Genomic DNA, 23620 nt, shown 5'->3' with positions numbered 1-23620 from the left:
ACAAAGAGCAGCCAGTGCTGTCCAGGTGTTAGAAAAGTATTTCTAGTACTATATCGATTCAGATACTGACAAGGACTGCAAGTGAATCAAAACTGCTGTAACCTCCCACATGTGGAGCTGCTCCCTCGTTTCCACAGGTTCCTGCAGACACGCCACCCAGTGCCAACAAACACCAAAGCTGGGGTTTGAGATTTTATTTAGGATTCCATTTAGACACACGCGTGCCTCAAATAAATAGGTATATAAATAAATAACTTAAAATCCACCGTGGAAAGCTGTAAAGCACTTGAGTATTTGTTATCCCCTTGATACAGCATTAAGAGTTCGAATTGATTCAACAGCGCACCTAAACAAAATTTGCATGATAGGACAAAACCAGCAGATACTGTATTTGCGGGGGTAAGTGACGGACAGCAGCACTGCCTGTCAGAGCAGCCGGGGCGTGTAGATTGAACCCAGTTTTAGCTGCTGCCCTCCCGCTCTCGGTAGGCTCTGTTCAGCAGCTGTATCTCCTCCTGGTGCCCCGCCCGGGCCGAGCCCTGCTGCTGGCTGTTGCGGCGGTGCGCCTCCACGGTGTCGGGGATGGAGATGCTGAAGTCGCTGTTGGACGGCACCAGCAGCGAGTAGGAGGCGCTTTCGCCCAGCTCGCAGCTCACGAACCGGTTCTCCTTGCGGGAGTAGCGCAGCGAGGGCGAGCGGGCGTGCGCCGAGGACTGGCTGATGCTGCTGACGATGGACACGGTGTCCAGCGCCTCGGGGGCGTCGCAGATCTCCAGCACCTCCAGGTGAATCTTCACGCTCGTGTCCGCGAAGCCGGGCTCGCCCGGGCTGGGCTCGTGCCCGACGCTCTTGGAGCGGTACACCTCGATCCTCTTGGCCGCGGGCGCGATCTTCTGCCCCTCCGAGCTCACCTCGTACGTGGACAGCGAGAGCGTTTTGCCGCCGGGAGCCTGCAGGGACACGGTGCCCTGGAAGGCACAGAGGGGCACGGCCAGGGCTCCGCCCGTGCGCTGCGGGGAAACAACATGGTTAGTGATGAGATTGCCCAAAATCAGCACAAAATCACTGCGCTGAGATTGCCCAAAATCCGGCAAAAATCAGCCACTGTGCTGATTGCCCAAAATCCGGCAAAATCAGCCACTGTGCTGAGACTGCCCAAAATCCGGCAAAAATCAGCCACTGTGCTGAGACTGCCCAAAATCCGGCAAAAATCAGCCACTGTGCTGATTGCCCAAAATCCGGCAAAAATCAGCCACTGTGCTGATTGCCCAAAATCCGGCAAAAATCAGCCACTGTGCTGAGACTGCCCAAAATCCAGCACTGATCGGCCACTGTGCTGAGACTGCCCAAAATCCAGCAAAATCAGTTACTGTGCTGAGACTGCCCAAAATCAGCACCAAACAGCCACTGTGCTGAGACTGCCCAAAATCCGGCAAAAATCAGCCACTGTGCTGAGATTGCTTAAAATCCAGCACTGATCGGCCACTGTGCTGAGACTGCCCAAAACCCAGCAAAATCAGCCACTGTGCTGAGATTGCCCAAAATCCGGCACCAATCGTCCACTGTGCTAGCATTGCTCAAAATCAGCACCAATCAGCCACTCTGCTCCCTTGTTAACTCCTCTCACTGCTCCTTGCAGAATTTTACACACTTGGTATTATGACTTGAAAGAGCAGTGAAAAGTTTTTTGTGGTATTGTACACCTTACTGTATGAAGTCCCAAGTGCCTGTGACTGACTGTGAAATCTACAGAATATGACAACCAGAGTTTAAATAAAAGCTGATTCCTTCAGTGCATGGTTATGTCTGGCTTAATCAAACTCTTGGATTTGCCAGACTGAGCGTGAGGCACCTGGAGGGAGAATGAGCAATCTCCACTTGCTGGAATGAGCACTCCAGGTCTGGAGAATGAGACGTTGCCAATCGCTTTCTGAAAGTGCCTCTTTCTGAAAGTCTTCTCAGGCTTTCTCAGTATTTGCTGTTAAAGTGAAAAAGATCCATCAAGGCTCCTCTGTCACTGCCCAGTCAGTAACCAGGGAGACACTCACTGAATGCTGTCATTTCCCACTTGAACAGCTCCGTGGAAATGTTCGATTCCAGACACCTTTACCTGTTTCTAAAGTACAGAATCCATTTATCAGGGCAAACCACAATGCTGTGCCCTGGGGAGCACTGTGGATAAAGTGCTGGGACTAAACCCGTGGTTATGGGGCCCAAGGGAGGGATAAATGCATTTATCCTGGGTTTAGGTACAGCCGAGGAGCACTGATTATTACTGGAATTACTTTCAGTATAAATTATTATTAATGAGAACAGAAAGTGACCTTTATCTTGTCCTTGATCCCATTATTAATTACCCATTCTTGCTTCTCGAGACACATCCATGGCAGTAAATAGGAATCCACAGCAAACCAGACTCTGCTGGTACACCCTGTGAAGCAGTGTCCCAGTGAGGCACAGGTGCAGCACAGGTGTGTCAGCAGTGTCCCAGTGAGGCACAGGTGAAGCACAGGTGAGGCAGCCAGGGAGATGCTGTGTATTTCTCATGTTAAACACTCCTGTGCTGTGCCTGGTGTTCCAGGGAATGCTCACAACCCTCCTGCAGCCAGGGAGAAGCTGTGTACTTCTCATGTTAAACACTCCTGCCTGCACTGCTCCTCCTCAGTGAGGTCACCTGCACAGCCTCCCCCTCTCCTTCCTTGCAGGGCACATAAATGGGTCCTGTGCAGCCTCTCCAAAGAGTTTCCTCGAGGCAATCCACAGATGAGGTAGAGAAAAATAATCAGCAAGCCTGGAACAAACTGCCAGCCTGGGAAATTTTTGTTGCCTGAGGACACTGAAGCACAGACAAAATAAGACAAGACATATTTACACTCAATCTCTTTAGGAAGGGAGATACACGGGTATTTTATGAGATGTTAAAGGTATTTTTCAAAACTGCAGCCGAGCAGGAGCTGGAAATGACAAGTACAATTTTCTCTCTCCCTCTCCGTTACAGCCATCCTATCATATATTCAATTTAGACCCTGCTGCCTCATTCTCTCATGCCACTTTTATTCCAGAGAAAACACTTTGATGGAGCAGCTCTTTACTCACAGAACAGACAAAGAAGAGCCAACCAGCTCCACAGTCATTGCTGCCACCTCAAGGAGGTGCCACTCTCCAGGCCCACAGCTTCCAGAGGGAGCCAAAGCCATCCTGGGTCCTGTCTGGCACCTGCTCTTCAAACACCAAACCCCATCAGACTGGCTGGTCCCACATCCGTGGGGATGGCTGATCCCCTCCTGCTGCCAGCTCTTACAGCTCCTCCTCCTGATGAGAAAATCAGCAGCCCTCCACCAAGAACCCCTGTATTTATGGGCTCTCAGAAGAGCCCCTGTATTTATGGGCTCTCAGAAGAGCCCCTGTATTTATGGGCTCTCAGAGGAGCCCCTGTATTTCCTGCAGAAGGATGAGGCCAATCAATGCTGGGGGAGTCTCCCTGTTTAACACATGTAGGAAATGCAGAGTGACGAGAGCAGAGTGACTTCTCTTAGACTTTGGGACTTCCAGACATGATGAATAAAGGAGATGGTTTTCAGCTTATCAATGTGTGGCCCAAATTGATCTTTCATCCAGCATAAACCTGAACAATCATTGAAGTTATTTTTACAGAGCTCGCAGGGGTTTCAGGCCCTGCCCTTTCCCAGCTGCAAAGCAAATGTCAGCTGTGAAGCTCTGGCAGCTCCTGCTGAATGTCAGAACCATTGTGACTGCAAACCTGGAGCTCTCACCCCACGGCAGCTCCAGTGCCTGGCAGTGGGCTGTACCTGGCAAGGTGTCAGAAGTGCATGAGCTGTGACTCTTTGTAATGCAGGAAGGGAAGAGCGTGTCCCCAAGTGCCACACAAGGCCCCAGGGCACATAAAGCACCCCAGGCAGTCACTGCCAGCTGCTCACAAAGCTGCTCACACCTGCTGCAGTGCCACGGCTGCCGCTGAACTGGCACCAGGGCACACGGGGAAAGGAATTTTATAATTTTTGTTTTAAATCATCTGGAAACTCCTACAAGGAGCTATGAACCTGACACAGTGATTTCATTAACCAAGCTGAACATGGCACACGAGGCCTTGGCAAGGACTGGCAGATTAAAACCAGGCTGAGTCACCACTCCCTTTTGCCCCCAAACACAGGAATTCTTCTCTGCACACTGCAACAGAGTGAGCGGTGGTGTTTTTATGAAAGGGATGATCAGTCCCATTTGAAATATCAGCCAAATTCCTACTGTGACTCAGATGATAAACTTGTGTTTCTCAGACGGAGAGAGAAGCCCATATTTGAATACAAAACACACCTTATGCATCTCCTGTGTATGTGCAGAGGTTGAGCACGAGCTGATCTGGCTCTGAAATCACCCTGCTTGGATTAGGTGACTTCCAGAGAGCCCTTCCTAATGAAGCCTTCCAGAGCTCCTGTCTGACAGACTTCACCTGGGCTCTTACCCCACTCCCACCTGCAGCAATGCCCAATGGCCACTGAATTCCACGGTGGAATTCTCTGGAAAATGCCATCTTTTGGAGAGAAACTTCCTATTCACTTAGATAAAGTAACATAATTCATGCTTACTTCTTACCATACACAAATCATGCAGGTGCACACAAAAGAAGAAAACCCCATGATTAAGAAGACAAGTGAGAAATTATCACAGGATCAACGTCTGCAAATAGGTCTGTGGTGAGTAAACATTATTCAGTGCCATGTATGAGTTTTACTAAAAAATGGGATTAATAGAAGTATCACTGTCAGTAAAAATCATTCCTATTTCATAAGGAAACCCTTATTATCAGCAAAGAACAAAATTGCTCCTTTACCTGCCGAGGGTTCCTCTCGGATCTGCTCCGGCACCACTCCCAGTCCGAGAGCTCGGGCGTGGGGCTCTCCTGGTGGCACAGCCTCCACTCTGGTCCTTCAGGGAGCGGGCCAGGGCTGGTGCCCTGCTGGTCCCGGTCCTGGCAGGGCCCTGTGCCAGCCCTGGTGCCCCGGGGGCCGTGTCCCAGTGCCCCTGTCCCTGTGTGTCCCAGGCTGTCCCTGCCTCTGCCCGGCTCCCCACAGGCAGAGCCCACCAGGCTGGGGTAGGACGAGGGTTTGCCATCCCTGCTGGCATGGGGAGGGCTCTCCAGGGATATTCTGTAGATGCCACAGCCCTGCTGGAACGACAGGTTGAACTCAAAACCGCCGTGCTTGCCTAGGCAGGAAAGAAAGGAAGTGTGTTAGGAGTTGGGACCAAAAAGAAAAATGAAATTGCAAACATAATGCAAATGACATGTTAAAACATGGAATAAACAGGCAATTTTCCCTCCATTACAAAAATGAATTGTTGAGAAGAAAGACTTGTGAGAAGGAGCTGCCTTCTAGATGAACTGCAGTCGTTCTCTCTGGGAAAGTGGCCCCAAGGGCAGCAGGGGCAGCACAAGCCATTCTGCACCTGGATGGTGTGTTTAAAGCCATGCACTGGGGATGGCTTTTCTCTAAGATTCAGGAGTTCTTTCTCCCTGAACAAGCAGGGAAAGTCAGGAATTTGTCCACTGATGGTAGAGGATTTTCACTTCAGAGAATGGGAAACAAGTCCCACATCCTCAGAAATATTTAGCCCTTAACATTTGCAGTTGAGACCAGATGATCCCTGTGAGCCTCTTCCACCTGACCCCCTCTGATCCTCCAGCTATTTTTGCACAAAGCCCAAGGAAAAACAGGGCTCTAGCAGATGCCAGGAAGGTTACCAGGGCAGGTGTGCAAGCTCTGTCACACCAACAACCCTTGCACACTTACTTTTGGCCCCTGGCGAGGGCACTGCATGGGAGCTGCTCCTGCAGTTGATGATGCAGCCGCAGGGCAGGTGGAGCCAGTGCTGGGACAGCACAAACACCGGGGTGACTGCAGCAGCCAGCACCGTCAGCAGGAAGCTCAGGGCCTCAAAAGAGAGGCTCTGCAGCCCAGTGATGTACTGGACAGCCATGTGTATCTGAAAGGCAGAGCATTTTGAAAGGTAAATCACTTTGGGCACAGGAGATGCTTCCAGGAACAAGGAGAACATCTCGCTGTGGATATGACACCACTGTAGGACACAGATTGTCATTGGTGTTGGCTGAGGACACTTGTGGCTCCAACAGACAGTGGAGGAAACACACTGACTGCTCTCCTCTGATGCTGTATTTCTCAGAAAAACCCTCGCTGAAGCTAAATATATCTGCTGAGCACCATTGAGCAGCTGCCAGTGCCAGCCAGTCCCATGTGGCACCGAGGAGCCCCAGCCTCACACAGCCAGGGGCAGGGGTAAGTGTCCCACGTTCCCCGTTCCCAGCAGATCCCTTTCCCCATATTCCCCATTCCCAGCAGATCCCTTTCCCCACATTCCCTGTTCCCAGCAGATCCCTTTCCCCATATTCCCCATTCCCAGCAGATCCCTTTCCCCCTGTTCCCAGCAGATCCCTTTCCCCACGTTCCCCGTTCCCAGCAGATCCCTTTCCCCACATTCCCTGTTCCCAGCAGATCCCTTTCCCCACGTTCTCCGTTCCCATCAGATCCCTTTCCCCACGTTCTCCATTCCCAGCAGATCCCTTTCCCCACATTTCCAGCAGATCTCTTTCCCCACATTCCCTGTTCCCAGCAGATCCCTTTCCCCATATTCCCCCTGTTCCCAGCAGATCCCTTTCCCCCTGTTCCCAGCAGATCCCTTTCCCCACGTTCCCCGTTCCCAGCAGATCCCTTTCCCCACATTCCCTGTTCCCAGCAGATTCCTTTCCCCACGTTCCCTGTTCCCAGCAGATCTCTTTCCCCATATTCCCCCTGTTCCCAGCAGATCCCTTTCCCCACATTCCCAGCAGATTCCTTTCCCCACGTTCCCTGTTCCCAGCAGATCCCTTTCCCCATATTCCCCCTGTTCCCAGCAGATCCCTTTCTCAGGTTCCCGTTCCCAAACTCACACAATGCCCACAGCAGCACTCCCTCCTGTCCCAGCACTACAGGGTTTGCAAAGGTGCCACCAAACTGCATTTTAATACCAAACTCCTCTTTTTAACCCAAAGGATGTGTCTCAGAGGACAGGACAGAGGGGCTCTTAGCTCAATTCCCAGCCCCAGAATGCTGAGCAAGCCCTGTCCCACAGCTGGCAGTACCCAAGGGGCACCTTACTGCCCTGGTGTTCCTGTGACATGAATGGTGTGATGGGAGAGTGTCAGAGCCATGAACCGGGCTCTGCCAAACCCTCTGGCACCAGTGGAACTCATGCAGTGACACAGACCTGCTGGAGAGCACCTCTGCTGGCTCAGCTACCCTACGAGGAACAGCTGCACCGGCCACCGTTCATGTTTCAATCCATGGCCCACAGGTGACGTCCCACTGAAATGTAAGTGAGCATTGCAAAGTGAAGCCATCGGAGAATTTACCATCATTGGCAGCCAGAGAAGGACTTTGGTCAGTGCCAGGATCAGCGAGAATCGTTTCTGGGCCAAGCCCACGGTGGAGCTCCTGCTCTGGGCGCCGCTCTCAGCCAGACCCTTCCCAAACACCACCTCCGAGGCTGGGAAAGGCTCCCGGGCTCCGTGCCCAGGGCCCAGCAGCGGCAGCCGAGGGGCCCCGCAGCCCCAGGGAGTGCCGGGGCAGCTGCAGCCCGCAGAGCCCCGCGGGTGCCCGGTGTGCAGCGCCTGGGGCTCACCTGAGCACAGCAGCTGCAGCGAGAGGGGCACGGCCAGCGCTGCCAGCAGGGAGAGGCACAGCGAGTACACAGCCAGCACCAACACGGTGTGGGAGCTGCCGCAGTCCCCAAAGCAGCCCCAGGACGTGGGGATGTACCTGCCCCAGCCACAGAGAGGCAAAGCGCACAGCAGCAGGCTGACGGTCCAGATGGCGAGGATGGCCCATGCCACACTCACACGGCGCCCGGAGGAGCTGCAGCTCAGTGTCCCCGGCGTGCTGAGGGTGTAGAAGTTGTAGGAAACTATAAGAGACCCTTTCAGGTTGCTAGAAATGCCCTGGAATAAATACAAAAAGGCGGAGGTGGTGCACAGAGGCTGGGGGAGGACTTCACTTGACCACTGCATGAGCATGAAAATAATCACTGGCACGATGCTGATCAGATCATCTGCTGCCACAGAGGTCACAATCCACGAAACCGTGCTTTTGGTCTGCAGCTTCAGCAGGGAAACCAGTGAATAAATGCTGCCCAGAAGGGCTGGGAGTGCAATGGCAAGAGTCAAGCAGAACAGAAAGACATTCCAAGTTCTCTGCTCACTGGGCTTGTCCAGAATGCTGTGATGCTCCGTCAAGAAGCTCGTCCCATTGAGTGACAAATTACCAGGAGTCACCGACATTGTCCTGGGCGTGTTTTCCTTTGCCTTCTCACTGATTCTGCAAGTTTTCACCGGCTGAAACCAGAACTGTCAGCTCCACATCGCAAGTTTCTTTGTTTTCCTAGACTCTCTTCTGTGGCATCTGATGAAGAAATATTCGGGACGCAGCACCCCAAATGAGCAGAACTCATGCTGTCAAAAAGCCAGGCAACAATGAAGCAGCAAAGGTGCTGAAAAGAAAGAAATAGAATTCTTCAAGATCGTTCCGGTGCTGTCAGATGAACTGGGGCTGCTCGGGTGTCCGCATGCCGCTCCCCGTGCCGGATGCAGGGGCAGCCGTACCCGGGCTGGGGCAGCCGGAGCAGCGTCGGGAGAGGCTGCGGGAGCAGCGGGAGGAGCGGTGCTCGCAGGATGGAGCGGGAGGAGCCGGCAGGATGGAGCGGCGCCGGCAGGATGGAGCGGGAGGAGCCGGCAAGGCGGAGCGGTGCCGGAGGATGGAGCGGCAGCAGGGACGCTGCCAGCCCGGCCCCTCCCGGATGAGCGGCAGCATCAGTGTCCCCGCCAAGCCACACCTCCGCCGAGCGCGGCCGGCTGATGGCAGCCCGGGATGGCAGCCCGGGATATCAGCCCGGGATATCAGCTCAGGGTGTCAGCCCAGGATATCAGCTCAGGATGTCAGCCCGGGATATCAGCCCAGGGTGGCAGCCCAGGATGGCAGCCCGGGATATCACTGCCCAGGATATCAGCCCAGGGTGTCAGCCCGGGATATCAGACCAGGATGGCAGCCCAGGATGTCAGCCCGGGATGTCACTGCCAAGGTTATCAGCCCAGGATGGCAGTGAGGTCACACCTGGCACTGAGCAAACCCAGCCATGCCACACTTCTCAGGAGCCGCTCCTGCTGTGGAGGCTCCAAAATGTCTGTGGCATGTTGGAGAAAAAGCCAATGCTGTGCAGTCTGTAACAGCACACCACGGTGGGAAACTGCACAGGGAGGGTTAAAGGTAGCATCCAAACTGCTGAGGAAACAGCTCTCCCTTTCTGAAGGGAGGGAATAAAATAGAAGAGGGCATATGCTTGGAGTGACCCAGCTGTGACCCCATCTGGAAGCAGCAGAAAATCAGCTGTGTACGTGGGACCTTCTCCAATAATGATAAAATTAATGGCTGCAAGAGCCATGTGTAAAGCTGCAATTTTCATGCCTGCTGTGCATTCCCAGGAGCTCAGCCGTGGGTTGTCTCTGCCCCTCATTGCTCCATCTTTACTTCCCCATCACCTTCTCTCCCGCCCAGCTCCAAGGAAGGCAGAGGGAGCAGATTGGGAAACTCAGCCCCAAGAGTGTGATCAAATTGAGTTTTGATGACAGACTGAAAGCTCTGGAACCAAATTCTGCCTCTGGAGAACCAGGAACATGTGTAAGAACACTGCTGGTTGGCACTGCTCTTACCCACACCGTGCATTTGATAGGGAACCTTCAGCCTGGGCTCCAGGGCTCCCACCAGCTGTAATTCCTGGGAATCTGTGCCTTGGGAAGTGCCCTGGCAGGGTCAGAGTCCCACATGTGTCTGAGGAAGGGATGCCCAGGGCAGGAACACCTGACAAGGCAGAGCTCTGCACCCTGATCAGGAGGTGTCAGATTCGGAACATGTGGAATATTATGTATAATATAATATATACAATACAGAGCTCTGCACCCTGATCAGGAGGTGTCAGACTGGGAACATGTGGAATATTATGTATAATATAATATATACAATACAGAGCTCTGCACCCTGATTAGGAGGTGTCAGACTGGGAACATGTGGAATACAGAAAGATCCATCCAGAAAGGAAGTGCAGAGCTATGCCTCTGACATCAACTATTTATTAATGATTCCAGTCAAGAGAAAGAACTCATGAATACTTTAATGAGATTGTGAGGGGAAACGTCCCAAAGACGATAAAATCACACTCAGCAAACAGCCTTTCAGCTGCAGGGACGGTTCCAGCCTCTCTGATGTAAGGTTTCTGACTCAGATAGTGACAGACTGCAGGAGCCAGGCTGGGTGCCAGCCCAGGCTGGGCAGAGTGTGTCAGCATGGAAAGCCCTGCCACAAACACCTTCCTTCACCAGCCTAGATGGAAACCATGGCTCACTGCCCCAGAGACGAAGGTTTCAGAGAAAGATCAAAGAAATCATGCTTGGAAAGGAGGCAGAGTGTTTTCAAACACTGAATCTTTTCAATTCATGTGTTTATCTTATTCCCTGGGGCTGATGACAAGCTGGGCTCTGCGCTCACAGGGGAGTGGAGTGTCCATCAGTGTCACTGTTGGCAAAGCAGTGTCCCCATCCCTGGGACAGCCAGTCCCCATCCCTGGGGACACCCAGCCCCTCCTGGGAGCATCACCTGGGGACAGGGAGGGACCTGGAGCTCTGTCCTGCCCAGGCACAGGCAGGGAGCAGCTCTGGCAGCACAGAGCTCTGTGCTGCTCTGTCACAGTGTCAGGGGGCAGCATGGTCAGGACGGACAGAGATGGGAGATCTCTGAGGCCAGGTCGTGGAATTTGTGATTTATTGCACAGGGCCTGGGTGCAGGGCCCTGCTGGGATTTGGGGTTCATTGCACAGGGCCTGGGTGCAGGGCCCTGCTGGGATTTGGGGTTTATTGCACAGGGCCTGGGTGCAGAGCCCTGCTGGGATTTGGGGTTTATTGCAAAGGGCCTGGGTGCAGGGCCCTGCTGGGATTTGGGGTTTATTGCACAGGGCCTGGGTGCAGGGCCCTGCTGGGATTTGGGGTTTATTGCACAGGGCCTGGGTGCAGGGCCCTGCTGGGATTTGGGGTTTATTGCAAAGGGCCTGGGTGCAGGGCCCTGCTGGGATTTGGGGTTCATTGCACAGGGCCTGGGCGCAGGGCCCTGCTGGGATTTGGGGTTTATTGCACAGGGCCCTGCTGGGAGCTGCAGCCACAACTCAGAGCAGGGCTGAGAGAAGAGAGGGGCAGAGAGGATGAGAGGGTGAGAGAGCAAAAAAGGCAAGAGAGCCAAAGCATAAGAGAGTAAAAAGGTAAAAGAGTAAGAGGGGCAAGAGCTAAGAGAGCGAGGTTCCCGTTCCAATACAATAAATCATTGTCTGTGTTGAATATTCTAATTCTCACTAACCAATCTAGTACAATACACAAATCCTATGGCATTTACATACAGTCTATAAGAATCACTACATTCCCATCCTGTGTTACATTTTAAACCCTAAAAACTCCTCTTTGGGCCCCTTCTGCCAGGCTGTAGGGTCTGCTCTGAGCCTTGGGCCTGTCTGCAAGCAGAGGGTGTTGTTCCATCAAAAGGGGATTACCTTCAGCCAGCCACACCATTGTTTTCCAGCTGTTCAGTAACTAAGGGATCCCAAAGCTTGCTTTCATTTCAATCTCACTTATAGTCTCCATATTCTCACAATCTTTTCCCAGGCAATCGTATTTATAAGGCTTTCCTGTTCCATCTTCCCAGCATCGCTCCCCACACCACGGCTGCTGCTCTGGTTGATTTTATTTTATCAAACATTTCCCACAGCCACGAGCAGGCAGGGCTCCCATCAGGCTGGGTTTGTGCAGAGCCAGCCTGGCTAGGGCTCAGAGAGCTGAGAGACGAGAGCTGAGCATCAGCAGCCCCTTCCTTACACAGCCTTTGCTCTGCAGAACATGTACTTATGAAATATGCATGTGCTCAGGGGTGATTAGGATGCAATTCCTCATTTTGATTAAAATGCTGCTTCCTTTATGTTTACTGAGCCTCACAAAACAGCCTGATTTGTATGCTCACATTGTATTTTCGTGAGGTTTTTTTACAAACTAAATTTAACTTCACTGCTATGCGTGTAAAAATGAATGCAAATATGCAACTTTCTTTAGCTTACAGTTGCTAACCTGAGAGATGAAGTGTTAATTCCAAGCCCAAAATGACGGCTTTATTTCTGGGGTGGGGTGCTGGGGTGCTGGCATTATTTTTAATCATTAATTTTAATCAGGAACCCTTTTTTCCCAGAATTACATGCCCAGATGCTTCCAGATGCATTGGGCCTGGAAAAACAGGTTACTGTTAGACCCTGAGCCTAAATTAGAGAATTCCATCAAAACCTTTTACTGCTAGAATTCCTGAAGTTGTTAGGATCTGCAAAAAATTTCCTCGTCTAGAGAAAATCGAAACTCATTTGGAGCAAGCTGCATGAGATGGCAAAATGGGCCTTTCTTTCTCACAAATGGCAGAAAACAAGCCCTGGAGGACAGAAAAGATATTTATTTCATAGGGAAAGGTGCAGCAATTTTGTTTTCCTGTCCATTTTACCAGTGCTTGTATTACAGATTTTGTATTACTCACTCCTGTGCCAGCACTCCACCAGGGCCTGACATCCATAGCACAGTTCTGGAATTGAGCTGGCTCCTGAATCAGATTCTGTTATTATTTTAATGTCTCATATACCAGTGCCTCTGAAAGACCTGCCAGAAGCCTTTCCACAGTGAAGATATCACTGGTCCTTGAGCCCCTAACAGTGTCCTCTCTGCTCTCCTGTTTTGAGGCAGTAAATTTCCCATTTCCTTGCCAATGCCCAGCCTCCCTTCAGTCCTCAATTTCAATTAAACTGAACAAAGATCTTAAGGCAGTGTTCTGGTATCACTCACTGGGTATCTCTAACCTTCAGCAACAGGGAAAACTGGGAGCTGGTCAAGTCTGGCACAGCTCCCTGTTCAATGAGGACTCGTCTCTAAAACCCCCAAATCTGTTCAAATGGAATTATTCCTACAAGAAAACATCTGCCAGTGCCAGGATCCCCCCACTCCATCTTGTCTGCTGCTAAGGAAATTCATGGCAGTGACTGTGTGATTTCATTCACCACTCTTCAGTGAAATATTAATGAGCTTTTTCCACTCTCCTCTGCTTCTCAGAACTGTTCCAGCCTTTATCTCCTGCCAGATTTGAATGAGGACAGCAGCAAAGGTCACCATGACAATGGTAACTGTGAACTGCTTGAGCACAGGATGCATTTATCCCTGAGCATTGCCAAGGCCACTTACAGATGTAGTAGCAATCCTAAACGCCTGCCTATCCTCCACTGAAAACATTTCAATCAGACAGCAAATGATGAGCAGGGCAGCAGCTCCCTGTGGGGTTCCTTGGGCACTTGGTGCAAATGAACACTGGTCTGTATAAATGTACAAATTGGCCTGTGCAAATGTATAAATTGGTCCGTATGGATGTCTGCCCTGAGCAGACAATGAACATCGGTCTGTATATATGCATAAATTGGTCTGTATAAATGTATAAATGTATAAATTGATCGTATAAATGTCTGTCATGAACAGACAATGAATACTGGTCTGTATAAATGTTAGGAAGATGTGTAAGAAAAAAGACACTGAAGTAGAAAAGGAAAACAAATTTACTAAGCCAAATTGCAGTGGAAATTATACCAGAACCAAAAAAGCCTGGGGTCAGTGGCTTCCCAAAGGCACAGAGAATGGCACGGGCTGTCCCAGCACGACTGCAAGCTGCAGAAGAAGCTGCAGGTGAACGAGCAGCAGGAACACAAGCAGTGCAATGAGCAGACCTCCAGGCTGAGGGCTGGCAGCTGAGCTTTGCTCTGGAGGAGCAGGGACCCCTCCTGTGGGGTTATGGCCAGCAGCTGCCTCAGCCCGACCTCAGGGGGACACTGGCATCCCCAGAGCTGCCCTCCAAGGGTCTGCACGCAGGGAGGAGCTGCTGCCCAGCCCTGCTCCCCTGCACCCCCCTGCCCAGCAAAACCTATGGCAGGAAAATTCCAATTTCCACAACGTGCTAAGAAAAACTGAAAGAAAGATCCTTCACTCCTTTACTGTGCTCCCAGGAGAAAACCCACCCTGCCTTTGTAAACTGCACTCTCCAAGCTCAACAATAAAATGACTGTCCTTACATCAAGGATAGGAAACAATGAAGCCATTTCCATGGATATTTCCTTCTTTCCTTGCTGTTCAAGGATGCTGGATGGCAGCAGGCAAGGGAGTCTCTCTACATCACCACAACGCCAAGGAGGGCTTGGATTAGGGTAGGAACAATAGAGGGGGAGATTTTTACTCCTTCTTAACCTCCTCCACACTCATTTTCCCATAATGGATGGTTTTTTGTGATCTGTTTCCAGATCAGATGCACTCGGGGTGAGCACAGCCAGAGGCAGAGCTGCCGTGGGCACAGGAGGGCACTGCCACGAGGGGACAGACAGACACTGATGGCAGGGACAGGGCACAGACAGACACTGATGCCAGGGATGGACAGGGGCTGCCTGAAGCCACAGCTCATGCACGGGAATGGGATCCCCTGGACCAGGACTGTGCCATCAGAAATCAGCATTTCCAGCCCAGGCCGCTGGAGGAGAAGTGTCACAGATCTCTCACCTCTGGCAGTCACAGCCCCTGCTGAGTGCAGAGACCCCAGAGCACCTTCCCAGGCAGGAATCCCTTCCCTGGCCATCGCGAGCAGCAAGGAAGGAGTGCCCGGGGCTGTCTCCTGAACCACAGCCCGTTCAGACAGCCCCAGAGCCCACTGCAGCTCACACCAGCGCTCAGAGCAGGCTGGCTGCTCTAAATGGGACATTGTAGAACATAATGGACTTTCATTATTCATTCTCACTCTGAAATCTGCCTGAACATCTGTGCTTGTTGGGATTTCAAGTGGGATTGTTCATACAAAATTACAGAAGAATTTGCAGTGTGCGAGAGGAGGTTCTGGTATGATCAAAGGAAGAAAATCAAAGCTTTACAGGGCCTCACATGACAACAATGAAGAATCTGAACTTTCATTCTGCTCATATGCACCTCATTTGCTGCTTTTGTGACTGCTCAGGAGTGCCCAGTTCATGGCTCCTCATTTTCACCTATGTAAAACTTCTTTGAGTTCAGAAAGTGAGGCTGACATCACAGGTTAAACCAGAACAATTACGGAAACATTGATCTCATCACACACAGCCCCCTCTGCCCAAAGCTGGGCTGGGCAGGCAGCACTGTGCTGCACTTCTGCCTTGTGCAGCCCTGATGGATGCAGTTCAGTCCTTCCTCACAATCCTGAGCAGCTTTTGTTCTATTTTTACCTCCTCAAACACAGGATAATGTCCCTGAAAGCAGAGTGAGAACATCAAAACAAATTCTGGAGCCAAAGTTCTGCCCCTGGAGTCAAGGCACCCAATCTCTGACACAGCTCCCAGAGCAGGCAGCAGTGCCAGAAGTGGCTCCCAGACCCAAATCTTGCTCTGCTAAAGCCTGGAGCAATCACTCCAAAACCTGCATCCTGTCAGGAGATATCACACTGCTGAAGGATTCCAGGGAAGTGGAGCCAACATTCCTGCAGCCAAGGAAAGGTTTCCTCTCAGGAAAACAGTTGGAGATAGTCTTGAACTAATTATAACGGAATTTGGAAGAGGCCCTGAGACTTTCCAAAGTAGGGAAATCCTTACTACTTAACTGAATTTATTTAGAAAATAATAAATAAACCCCCCCAAAATGAAGGACAAAGCAAGTTGTAATTGGGACTACTGAAGGATTTTCCCCTCTGAAACTGGAAACTCCTGTGGAGTTGCTCTCAGTGCATGAGCTGGTCCCAGGCTCTGGCACTGCTCAGCTCTCTCTTCCAGCAGAGGGAGAAGGGACACAGGAGCATGGACACCCAGGAAAGGGGAGAATGGACACCCAGGAAGGTGGAGAATGGACACTCAGGAAAGTGGGGAATGGACACCCAGGAAAGTGGGGAATGGACACCCAGGAGAGTGGAGAATGGACACCCAGGAAAGGGGAGAATGGACACCCAGGAAAGGGGAGAATGGACACCCAGGAAGGTGGAGAATGGACATCCAGGAAAGGGAGCATGGACACCCAGGAAAGGGGAGAATGGACACCCAGGAAAGTGGGGAATGGACACGCATGAAAGTGGGGAATGGACACCCAGGAAAGGGGAGAATGGACACCCAGGAAGGTGGAGAATGGACATCCAGGAAAGTGGGGAATGGACATCCAGGAAGGTGGAGAATGGACACCCAGGAAAGGGGAGAGTGGACACCCAGGAAAGGGGAGAGTGGACACCCAGGAAGGTGGAGAATGGACACCCAGGAAAGTGGGGAATGGACACCCAGGAAAGGGGAGAATGGACACCCAGGAAAGTGGCTCAGGCGTGACAAGAACCACCACAAACCATTTTCCCGATGGTTTGGATTCCTGTCCCAGTTTGGTGCTGATGAGCATCAGGTTATTGCAACATCTCTCCTTGTCCTTATGCATTGCCAGGAGTCCTGGCACAGAATAGGGACCCATTTGCCAGCTTGCATTTCTGGTTTGTTTTTCCATCTTGCTTAATTACCTGTAAATTTATACTGGTGATACAACTTATCCACTCTAAATATCTCTGTTCTTGCTCAGCTGGCTGGAGCAGAAAGCCTGGCACCAGAAATATGCAAGATAACTGCATGTACAAATGAAAATAAATAGATACGAGTCACAAAAAGCACAGCTCTTGCAGTTAGCAGCATGCATAGTGGAGAGTGCTTTCAGTCACTGCACCACACACTTCTCATGTTCAGCTTTATAGAATGAAATAAAAATGGCATTTTGACACGGTATGGAGTGGAATACCTTCTTTCTCAGTGTCTGCTCAGTTGAATATTTCCTCTGTGTACTTTCTGGAGGGGGTGTTTGATCATGATTTTCCTGCACATTTTCCTGCTCTTCAGCAGTGAATCAGCAGCTGGAATGCCACAGAAGGGGAGCAGCAATCACAGCAAACATTAATGGTGCTTTAAAGGACTGCTGATAAACACAGTGTGAACAACCTCCTTTGAACCAAAGGAACTGCACTAAGGACAGACCATCTCCTGTGGGTTTCAGACACCATTTTTCCAGATATGCCACCAGTGCCCACGACAGGACCCAGAGAAAGGGCCTGGAAGCATTTGAGTGTTTCTCATAAAATCATTTTCATCTGTACATGTAAATTTAAAATTTCATGTAGTGAATATGCTTTCTATAACAATTAAGTTCATGCTATGGCTGAGAGCAGAAAAACACAAGCAAATAGAAAAAATAAGGTACGATAACACCAAAGCAAAAAGCTACATATCCCTTACAAGTGCATTGATGTGAGCTTGAAATATAAAGGGGGAAATTTACTGTGCAAATTGCTTTTGAAGCCTTAGAGACATTAAACTAATGCCCCTAAATGTCAACATTAAAGGGAATTTTATGAAGAACCAGGTTCCTTCCCTGTGCATAAGGAGAAACTTATTTTGGAGGTAAGAACTCTGCTCTGTCCATTATTATTTTAAAAACATAATTGTTATTGTTAATCACATCTCCATTTTTTATAGACTTCAAAGTCATAGAATCACAGAATGGTTTGGGTTGGGAGGAACCCCGGGGATGTTCCTGCAGCAGAGGGAGCTGCAGCCCCGCATCTGCAGCGCATCTGCACCCTGGGGATGTTCCTGCAGCAGAGGGAGCTGCAAACCCGCATCTGCACCGCATCTGTTCTGCACCTGCACCCTGGGGACGTTTCTGCAGCAGAGGGAGCTGCAAACCCGCATCTGCACCGCATCTGCACCACATCTGCACCCTGGGGACGTTTCTGGAGCAGAGAGAGCTGCAGCCCCGCATCTGCACCGCATCTGCACCGCACCTGCACCCTGGGGATGTTCCTGCAGCAGAGGGAGCTGCAGCCCCGCATCTGCACCGCATCTGTTCTGCACCTGCACCCTGGGGATGTTCCTGCAGCAGAGGGAGCTGCAGCCCCGCATCCACACCGCATCCCCACCATGCAGGGAGCCCGGCCCAGAGCAGCCCCCGTTGCTCGCAGCGCAGCGCAGCCCGGGGATGTCCTGCAGCAGAGGGAGCTGCAGCCCCGCGTTTCCACCCTGTTCCCACCCTGTTCCCACCCTGTTCCCCCCGCGTTCCCCCCGCATCCGCGCCCCGCAGGCAGCAGGACCCGGCACAGCCCGGCCCAGCCCGGCACAGCCCGCAGGTGCGGGGCAGGGTGAGCCGGCCCAGGACAGCCCGGTGCCTCTGACCCGGCCCGGAGGAGGCTCTGGGCAGGTGAAACCCGGGGCTTTTCCATCCCTCGGGGCCAGGGCAGCCCGGCAGGGAGCGGGGTATCCCCGGGTGCCAGGGCAGAGCTGTGCCCGCTGCCAGGGAGCACCACAGCGGCCGAACGTAAAGAAACCAGCCGCTTATTTACTGCCCAACGTCCAGTGACAGCTGCCTCACTCTTCCTGAATCTGCACAATCCTGTACACTCGGTATCCTCCCTGAGTCCTGATGGCATTCAGGCAGGCTCTGAACTTCACCCCAAGTCTGCTGGACCTGAATATTCAAAGTAACAAAAATCAAACTTATACAAGACTGGTACAGGGTGAACAAACGATCTAATTCCTCAGAGCCTCATTATACAAAGTTAGGTAAAGGGAAAATCTGTAGGAATGGAATGAGAAAATTAAGGACTGCACACAAATGCTGAAGAGCCTAATCAAAGTTTTTTTTTCATGTTCTTATAGGAGGGATGACTAACTGGAAGATACAGTGCCTGTGCCTTCCCTTTCAGTCACTTTATCAGTACAAATGTGCCTCCCCGCCTGTTTTCTGCATCCCCAGCTAAGGAGACCACTGACTGAGGCTCCAGCCCAGCCCCGAGGAGCAGGAGGAAGGGCTGAGCTCCTCCCTGCCCGCTGTGCATCAGGGTGGCACTGTGGCACACCTGCTGACCTGAGCTTTCACCAGCGAGCCCTTCCTGTCCAGCCAGCCCTGCCCACAGCCAGCCCTTCAGGGAGCTCTGGAGTTCAAACATTCGCTCCCAGTCCTGCTGTGGCTGGTGAGCTGGCCTGAGTGGGTTTGTGGGGCCGGAGAGCAGGGTCTGGCTGCAGGAGGGTTTCCTTCTGTTCCACTGTGGCATTCCTACTGATCCCCCACAGCAAGAGCAAAACAAAACCGATCTGTGAGGTTGATTCTTAGAAATCCCTCTCAGCTGAGTCAGAGGTGCTGTGTGTGCAGGGCCTGGGGGCAGCTGGGGGAGTTCAGCCATATAAAAAGTGTTTGTTGTCAATGCGCTCCCCTTTGTTCCAGGAGAACAGTGCCCTGAAGGATCTCCCTCCCCTCCCCATGGCCAAAATCAAGTGTGAACAAGAACTGAAATAAGCCTAGATAGCAGAAGAGACTTCTTTGAAATCCACATTTCCCGTGGACTTTTTGTTTGTTCCACAGCGCGTTGTAGTGTTATAGTGCATGGAAAGGACTCAGCAGGAGCAGTAAGACAGACAAAGCCTTCATAAGGAAATAGAAACCCTCTTTGTGAAATACCTCTGCCCTCTGGAGAGCTGCAGTACCTGCCACTGGGATTCAGTCAGCATTTCTCTTGTCTAATCTCCACAGGATGATCTCACATAGCCCTTAGTGACTCAGTGTGTTTATTATTTCTAAAAGGCAATATTACAGTCTCTCACCTACTTTTAGGCCCTTATGTTACCCTTTTCACATTTCATTACAGCAACAAGCAATCATTTCTAATAAAGCATTGTAAATTTCTGTGTGTGCTTCTACCCAGTCCTAAAAGAATGCTGCAGCGCTGACAAGGGCTTGAAGAGATTGAAAAGGATGATAAAATATCCAAAGACTCTGCATCTTTGATCCCAAATGATATCCTAAGCTGTGTTACTAAATTAAGTCTAACTTAAATGTGCAATGTGTTAAGTGCTCTAATTGGTGCAAGGTCAATGTATATATAGATTGAAAGCATTTCCTAGAAATTCTCTTTCTGTGCATTTTGTGCTAAGTAATTAAAGCCCACCCAAACTGTGAGGCAATAGACAATCCCTCCTCGTTTGCAGCAGTCACCACCCAGGGAAGTTCTCTGGACTCTTTGCAGAGCATCAGTGGTTCATGGGCACTTCCAGGGGGTCTGTGGAGTTGTCCTTGCCCTTGTCAAGTATTTCCAGTTTTCAGCAAAAAAGGCAATCCCTGGGAGCTTTCAGGAATTTTTGGGAACACTTCAGACCTCCCTACTTGTACTGGCTCCAAGTCCTTCTCTCTCATGTGTTTCTCACGTGGGAATTTATTTACACTGAAATTTGCTGTTTCAGGAGAAGCAGCACTCACAGGATTGCATCCCCTGTGCAGATGGGAGCAGCTGGAGCTGAAACCAGCGCAGGAGACCCAGAAGTGCTGCTGAGCACAAGCCCTGCAGGCAGAAATAAAGAGCAGAGGCAGGATGGGGGGAGAGGAGCTGCACAGCCCTGTTCCAGGAGGCAGCTGATTTAACTCCCTCTCACCCAGGGCATGGCTGTGCCACCCAGCACCACCCTGCCCAGGAAGGGCAGAGGAGAGAAAGCAGCACAGAGACACCCAAGGAGGAAAGCACGTCTCAGAGCCCTTTGCCAGTGCTGTCACACCAGGAGGGGCTGCAGGCGGACAGGTCACCTGGTCAGACACTGCAGTGAGCTTTCCCAGGAGGGACGCCTTGGAAAAAGGAATTCTGGCAAATCTCCGTGTGCAAATCAATTCAGACAAAGGCTCTGGCTGGACAGTGTCATCCATCTCCCTGCAACCATTCCCACAGCCCCAAAGGGAGGTGGCAGGAGGCCCTAAAGGCCGGGGGACAGAACTGTAACCCCTCTCTTCCACAGACCTGTGCTCCACCGGCCAGCAGGTAACACTGAGTTCTCTTTTTGACCCTTCCCAAACCAGATTCTACCTGCCTTTCACCTGAGCCTCAGGCCCTGGTGTGTGAAGAACAAAAGCAATGTAAACCACATGGTCAATGTTCCCTGCAGTCCCTCCCACAGCTCCAGAGTGTCTCAGGAGTTGCAGGCACTTGTGCAGTTTGGCTCGGGCAGAGCAGATCTCTGTCTGTGGTTTTGATGGCAGATTTTCACTCATTTTTTCTCACGGGATTCCGTGGGAGTCTGACTGAATCAGGCATGAACAAGGGCTGAACCAAAACCTCAGGACCTGCTTCACTGGACCCTTAGGATGCAGAGTAATCCCAGGGTGAACAAGGTCAGTTTTCAGTGGAAGCTCACAGACTGACTCACTGGAGGAGGTTTTCTCACCTTCCTGATATTTCTAGAGCTCAGTCTTTCAGGCCTGTCTGTGACACAGCTCACCTGGAAAAGTGTCCTCAGGTTCTGGTCATCCCTCACAGAACAGAACTGACTCTGCTTGCCCCTTCTCTGTAACTGCATGGACACACCAGCTGGGACATTACAAGCTCAAACAGGCAACCTCTGCATTAATGAAGATCTGATCATCCTTGGCTACCAGAACTTGCAGGCATTAATTCCTTCCTGGCTGCAAGAAGAGAAAGCTCTGTAATCCTTTTATTATAATTGAATAATACATCATTTCTTTAGCACTGCCCCACTGCTGCTGCCAACTAACACTTCTAAGGGCTCTAAGCAGAGATTCACCCAGACTCACAGCTCCAGCTCAGGCATGGACTGAACTGGGAGGGGAACACTCACCAAAGCACGCTTCAAGTCCTCGGGGCTGGGAAATCAACATTTCTTTAGCATCAGCTTCTCCCCACTGTTTGCTAGAAGGAGGGAGAAGGAAAAGAAAAAGTAGAAGTTTGGGAATAATTCATTTGCAGTGAGCCCCGCTTAGGCAAGTGCTTCTCCACCAACTCCTCTTTTAAATATTTCTGCTAATGGGATGCAGATACTTACACCTGTGAATTGCAGAGGTAATTTGCACCCACTTAGAGCTCCGTTTTGGGGAGGTATAAAAATACCCCAATAACAGGAATCCAGTCCATTCCTTATAACTATTATTAGAAATGAAACTAGGAATTATTTTAGCTTCACTAATAACAGGAAAATCAGGCAGAAATGTGCCTTTGAACTTTCTGTGACAATCTTGTCTGCCACTAAATATATGAACACCGTTCCTGCAAAAGTTCTTCTGGCTTTTTCATCCTCCTGCCCCCTTCAGCCAGCCCTTCACAAGAATGGGATGATGCTGGAAGGAAGCAAAGTGTCCCAAGGTTGTTCCAAGACACCTCAACGCTCAGGTTCACAGAGGCTGCGTCCCTGCAGTGCTGGTCCCCCATCAGGGGGATGTCAGACCCATCCTGCGTGTTCCCTCCACGCTGAGCCTGGCACCACGCTGCCCACAGACCTGGAGTATCAGGGACCCAGGGACAAAGCAGTCAAAGGAAAGGGGCTAAACAACAGACTCCAGCACAAAAAGGCATTTGTGTCCTTCCCACCTGGGGACATTCTGTGTGTAAATCCATTCTGATACAAGTGCTGCATAAACAGACATCATTTAAACCTTGTAAGTGAGCAAGCTCTAACTTTTCATAAAGAACTTTTCATGAAGAACTGCCAAGAGAACAAAAGATCTTTTTTTTTTTTTTCCCCAGGAATTCTTCCACACACACTGGAACAACACTAAGATATTTTGGGAATGCTGCTCCCCCTGTAAAATTGGCTCTAGATTCTCCATGACAGGTAATTGTGGCAGGTAACAGAACAGATGACCTGAGATTGTCCAAACAGATTAGAGTGAGCAGGAAAATGAAGGGGTTTGAAGGCAAGCCATTTGGATCATCCCTCTCTGCAGTTACAGCTGTCACATTCCACATGACAGCTACAACTTCAATTTCTTTCAGCTTGATTTGATCCTTGTGTGACAGTCCATCAAACTCAGGAGTCAATCCCAGAACTGCATCATAACTTTCCCTGAAATGCACAGAAATACAGATTCACAGGACAAGGAGAAGGAAATGCGAATGCAGATTCACAGGACAACAAGAAGGAAATACAAATGCAGATTCATGGAAATACAAATACAGATTCACAGGACAAGGAGAAGGAATTACAAACACAGATTCACAGGACAAGGAAACACAAATACAGATTCACAGGACAAGGAGAAGGAAATGCAAATACAGATTCACAGGACAAGGAAAACCAAGAAAACTTCTCCCTTAGCACTCCTCATCAAGAGCCTCCCTGCATCCCAAGGGTCCATGGGTTTAGTGTGGGGCAGTTTACACATCCTGGGAGGAGACCTGAGCTGTCTACAGGGCAGAGCTACAGGCTCAGCTGGCTCCTCGTGGGAGCCCGAGCCTCCCCACACAGAACTATTCCAGGCATCCTGAGTAATTTCCTCTGTTTACCGTGCCCAGGGCTTTCCTTCTGCCAGGCAAAGGCTGCTGGGGTTTCTGGGGGTGTCCTGGCAGTGCCCAATCCCTGGCACAGCCCAATCCCAGGTACAGCCCCAATCCCAGGCAGTGCCCCCATCCCTGGCAGTGCCCCCATCCCTGGC

At 50.9% G+C, this 23620-nt stretch overlaps 1 protein-coding gene across 1 annotated transcript; it reads right to left on the bottom strand.

Annotated features, from left to right (window-relative positions):
* Window positions 1–249: 249 nt before the first annotated feature.
* GPR149 (G protein-coupled receptor 149) lies at window positions 250–8392 on the bottom strand. The gene is made up of 4 exons (XM_063166446.1): window positions 7424–8392; window positions 5808–6000; window positions 4850–5223; window positions 250–1010 (listed from the first exon to the last, which is right to left on the bottom strand). The coding sequence occupies exons 1-4, from the start codon at window positions 8345–8347 to the stop codon at window positions 462–464; spliced, it is 2040 nt and encodes a 679-aa protein (XP_063022516.1). The 5' UTR covers window positions 8348–8392; the 3' UTR covers window positions 250–461.
* Window positions 8393–23620: the final 15228 nt, after the last annotated feature.

This window comes from Melospiza melodia, chromosome 12 (assembly GCF_035770615.1).
Source record: "Melospiza melodia melodia isolate bMelMel2 chromosome 12, bMelMel2.pri, whole genome shotgun sequence".
Lineage (NCBI taxonomy): Eukaryota > Metazoa > Chordata > Aves > Passeriformes > Passerellidae > Melospiza > Melospiza melodia.
The sequence above is the reverse complement of the archived record's forward strand: the minus strand, read 5'-3'. Positions and strand labels throughout refer to the sequence as shown.

What these genes read in the sequence shown, in the direction of transcription:
- GPR149 (XM_063166446.1), bottom strand. Translation starts at nt 8,347, where the DNA reads ATGTCGGTGACTCCTGGTAATTTGTCACTCAATGGGACGAGCTTCTTG. An exon ending in GCCCTCGCCAGGGGCCAAAA is followed by an intron (nt 5,224 to 5,807) that starts GTAAGTGTGCAA and finishes TTTCCTGCCTAG; the next exon opens with GCAAGCACGGCGGTTTTGAG. An exon ending in CCGAGAGGAACCCTCGGCAG is followed by an intron (nt 1,011 to 4,849) that starts GTAAAGGAGCAA and finishes GTTTCCCCGCAG; the next exon opens with CGCACGGGCGGAGCCCTGGC.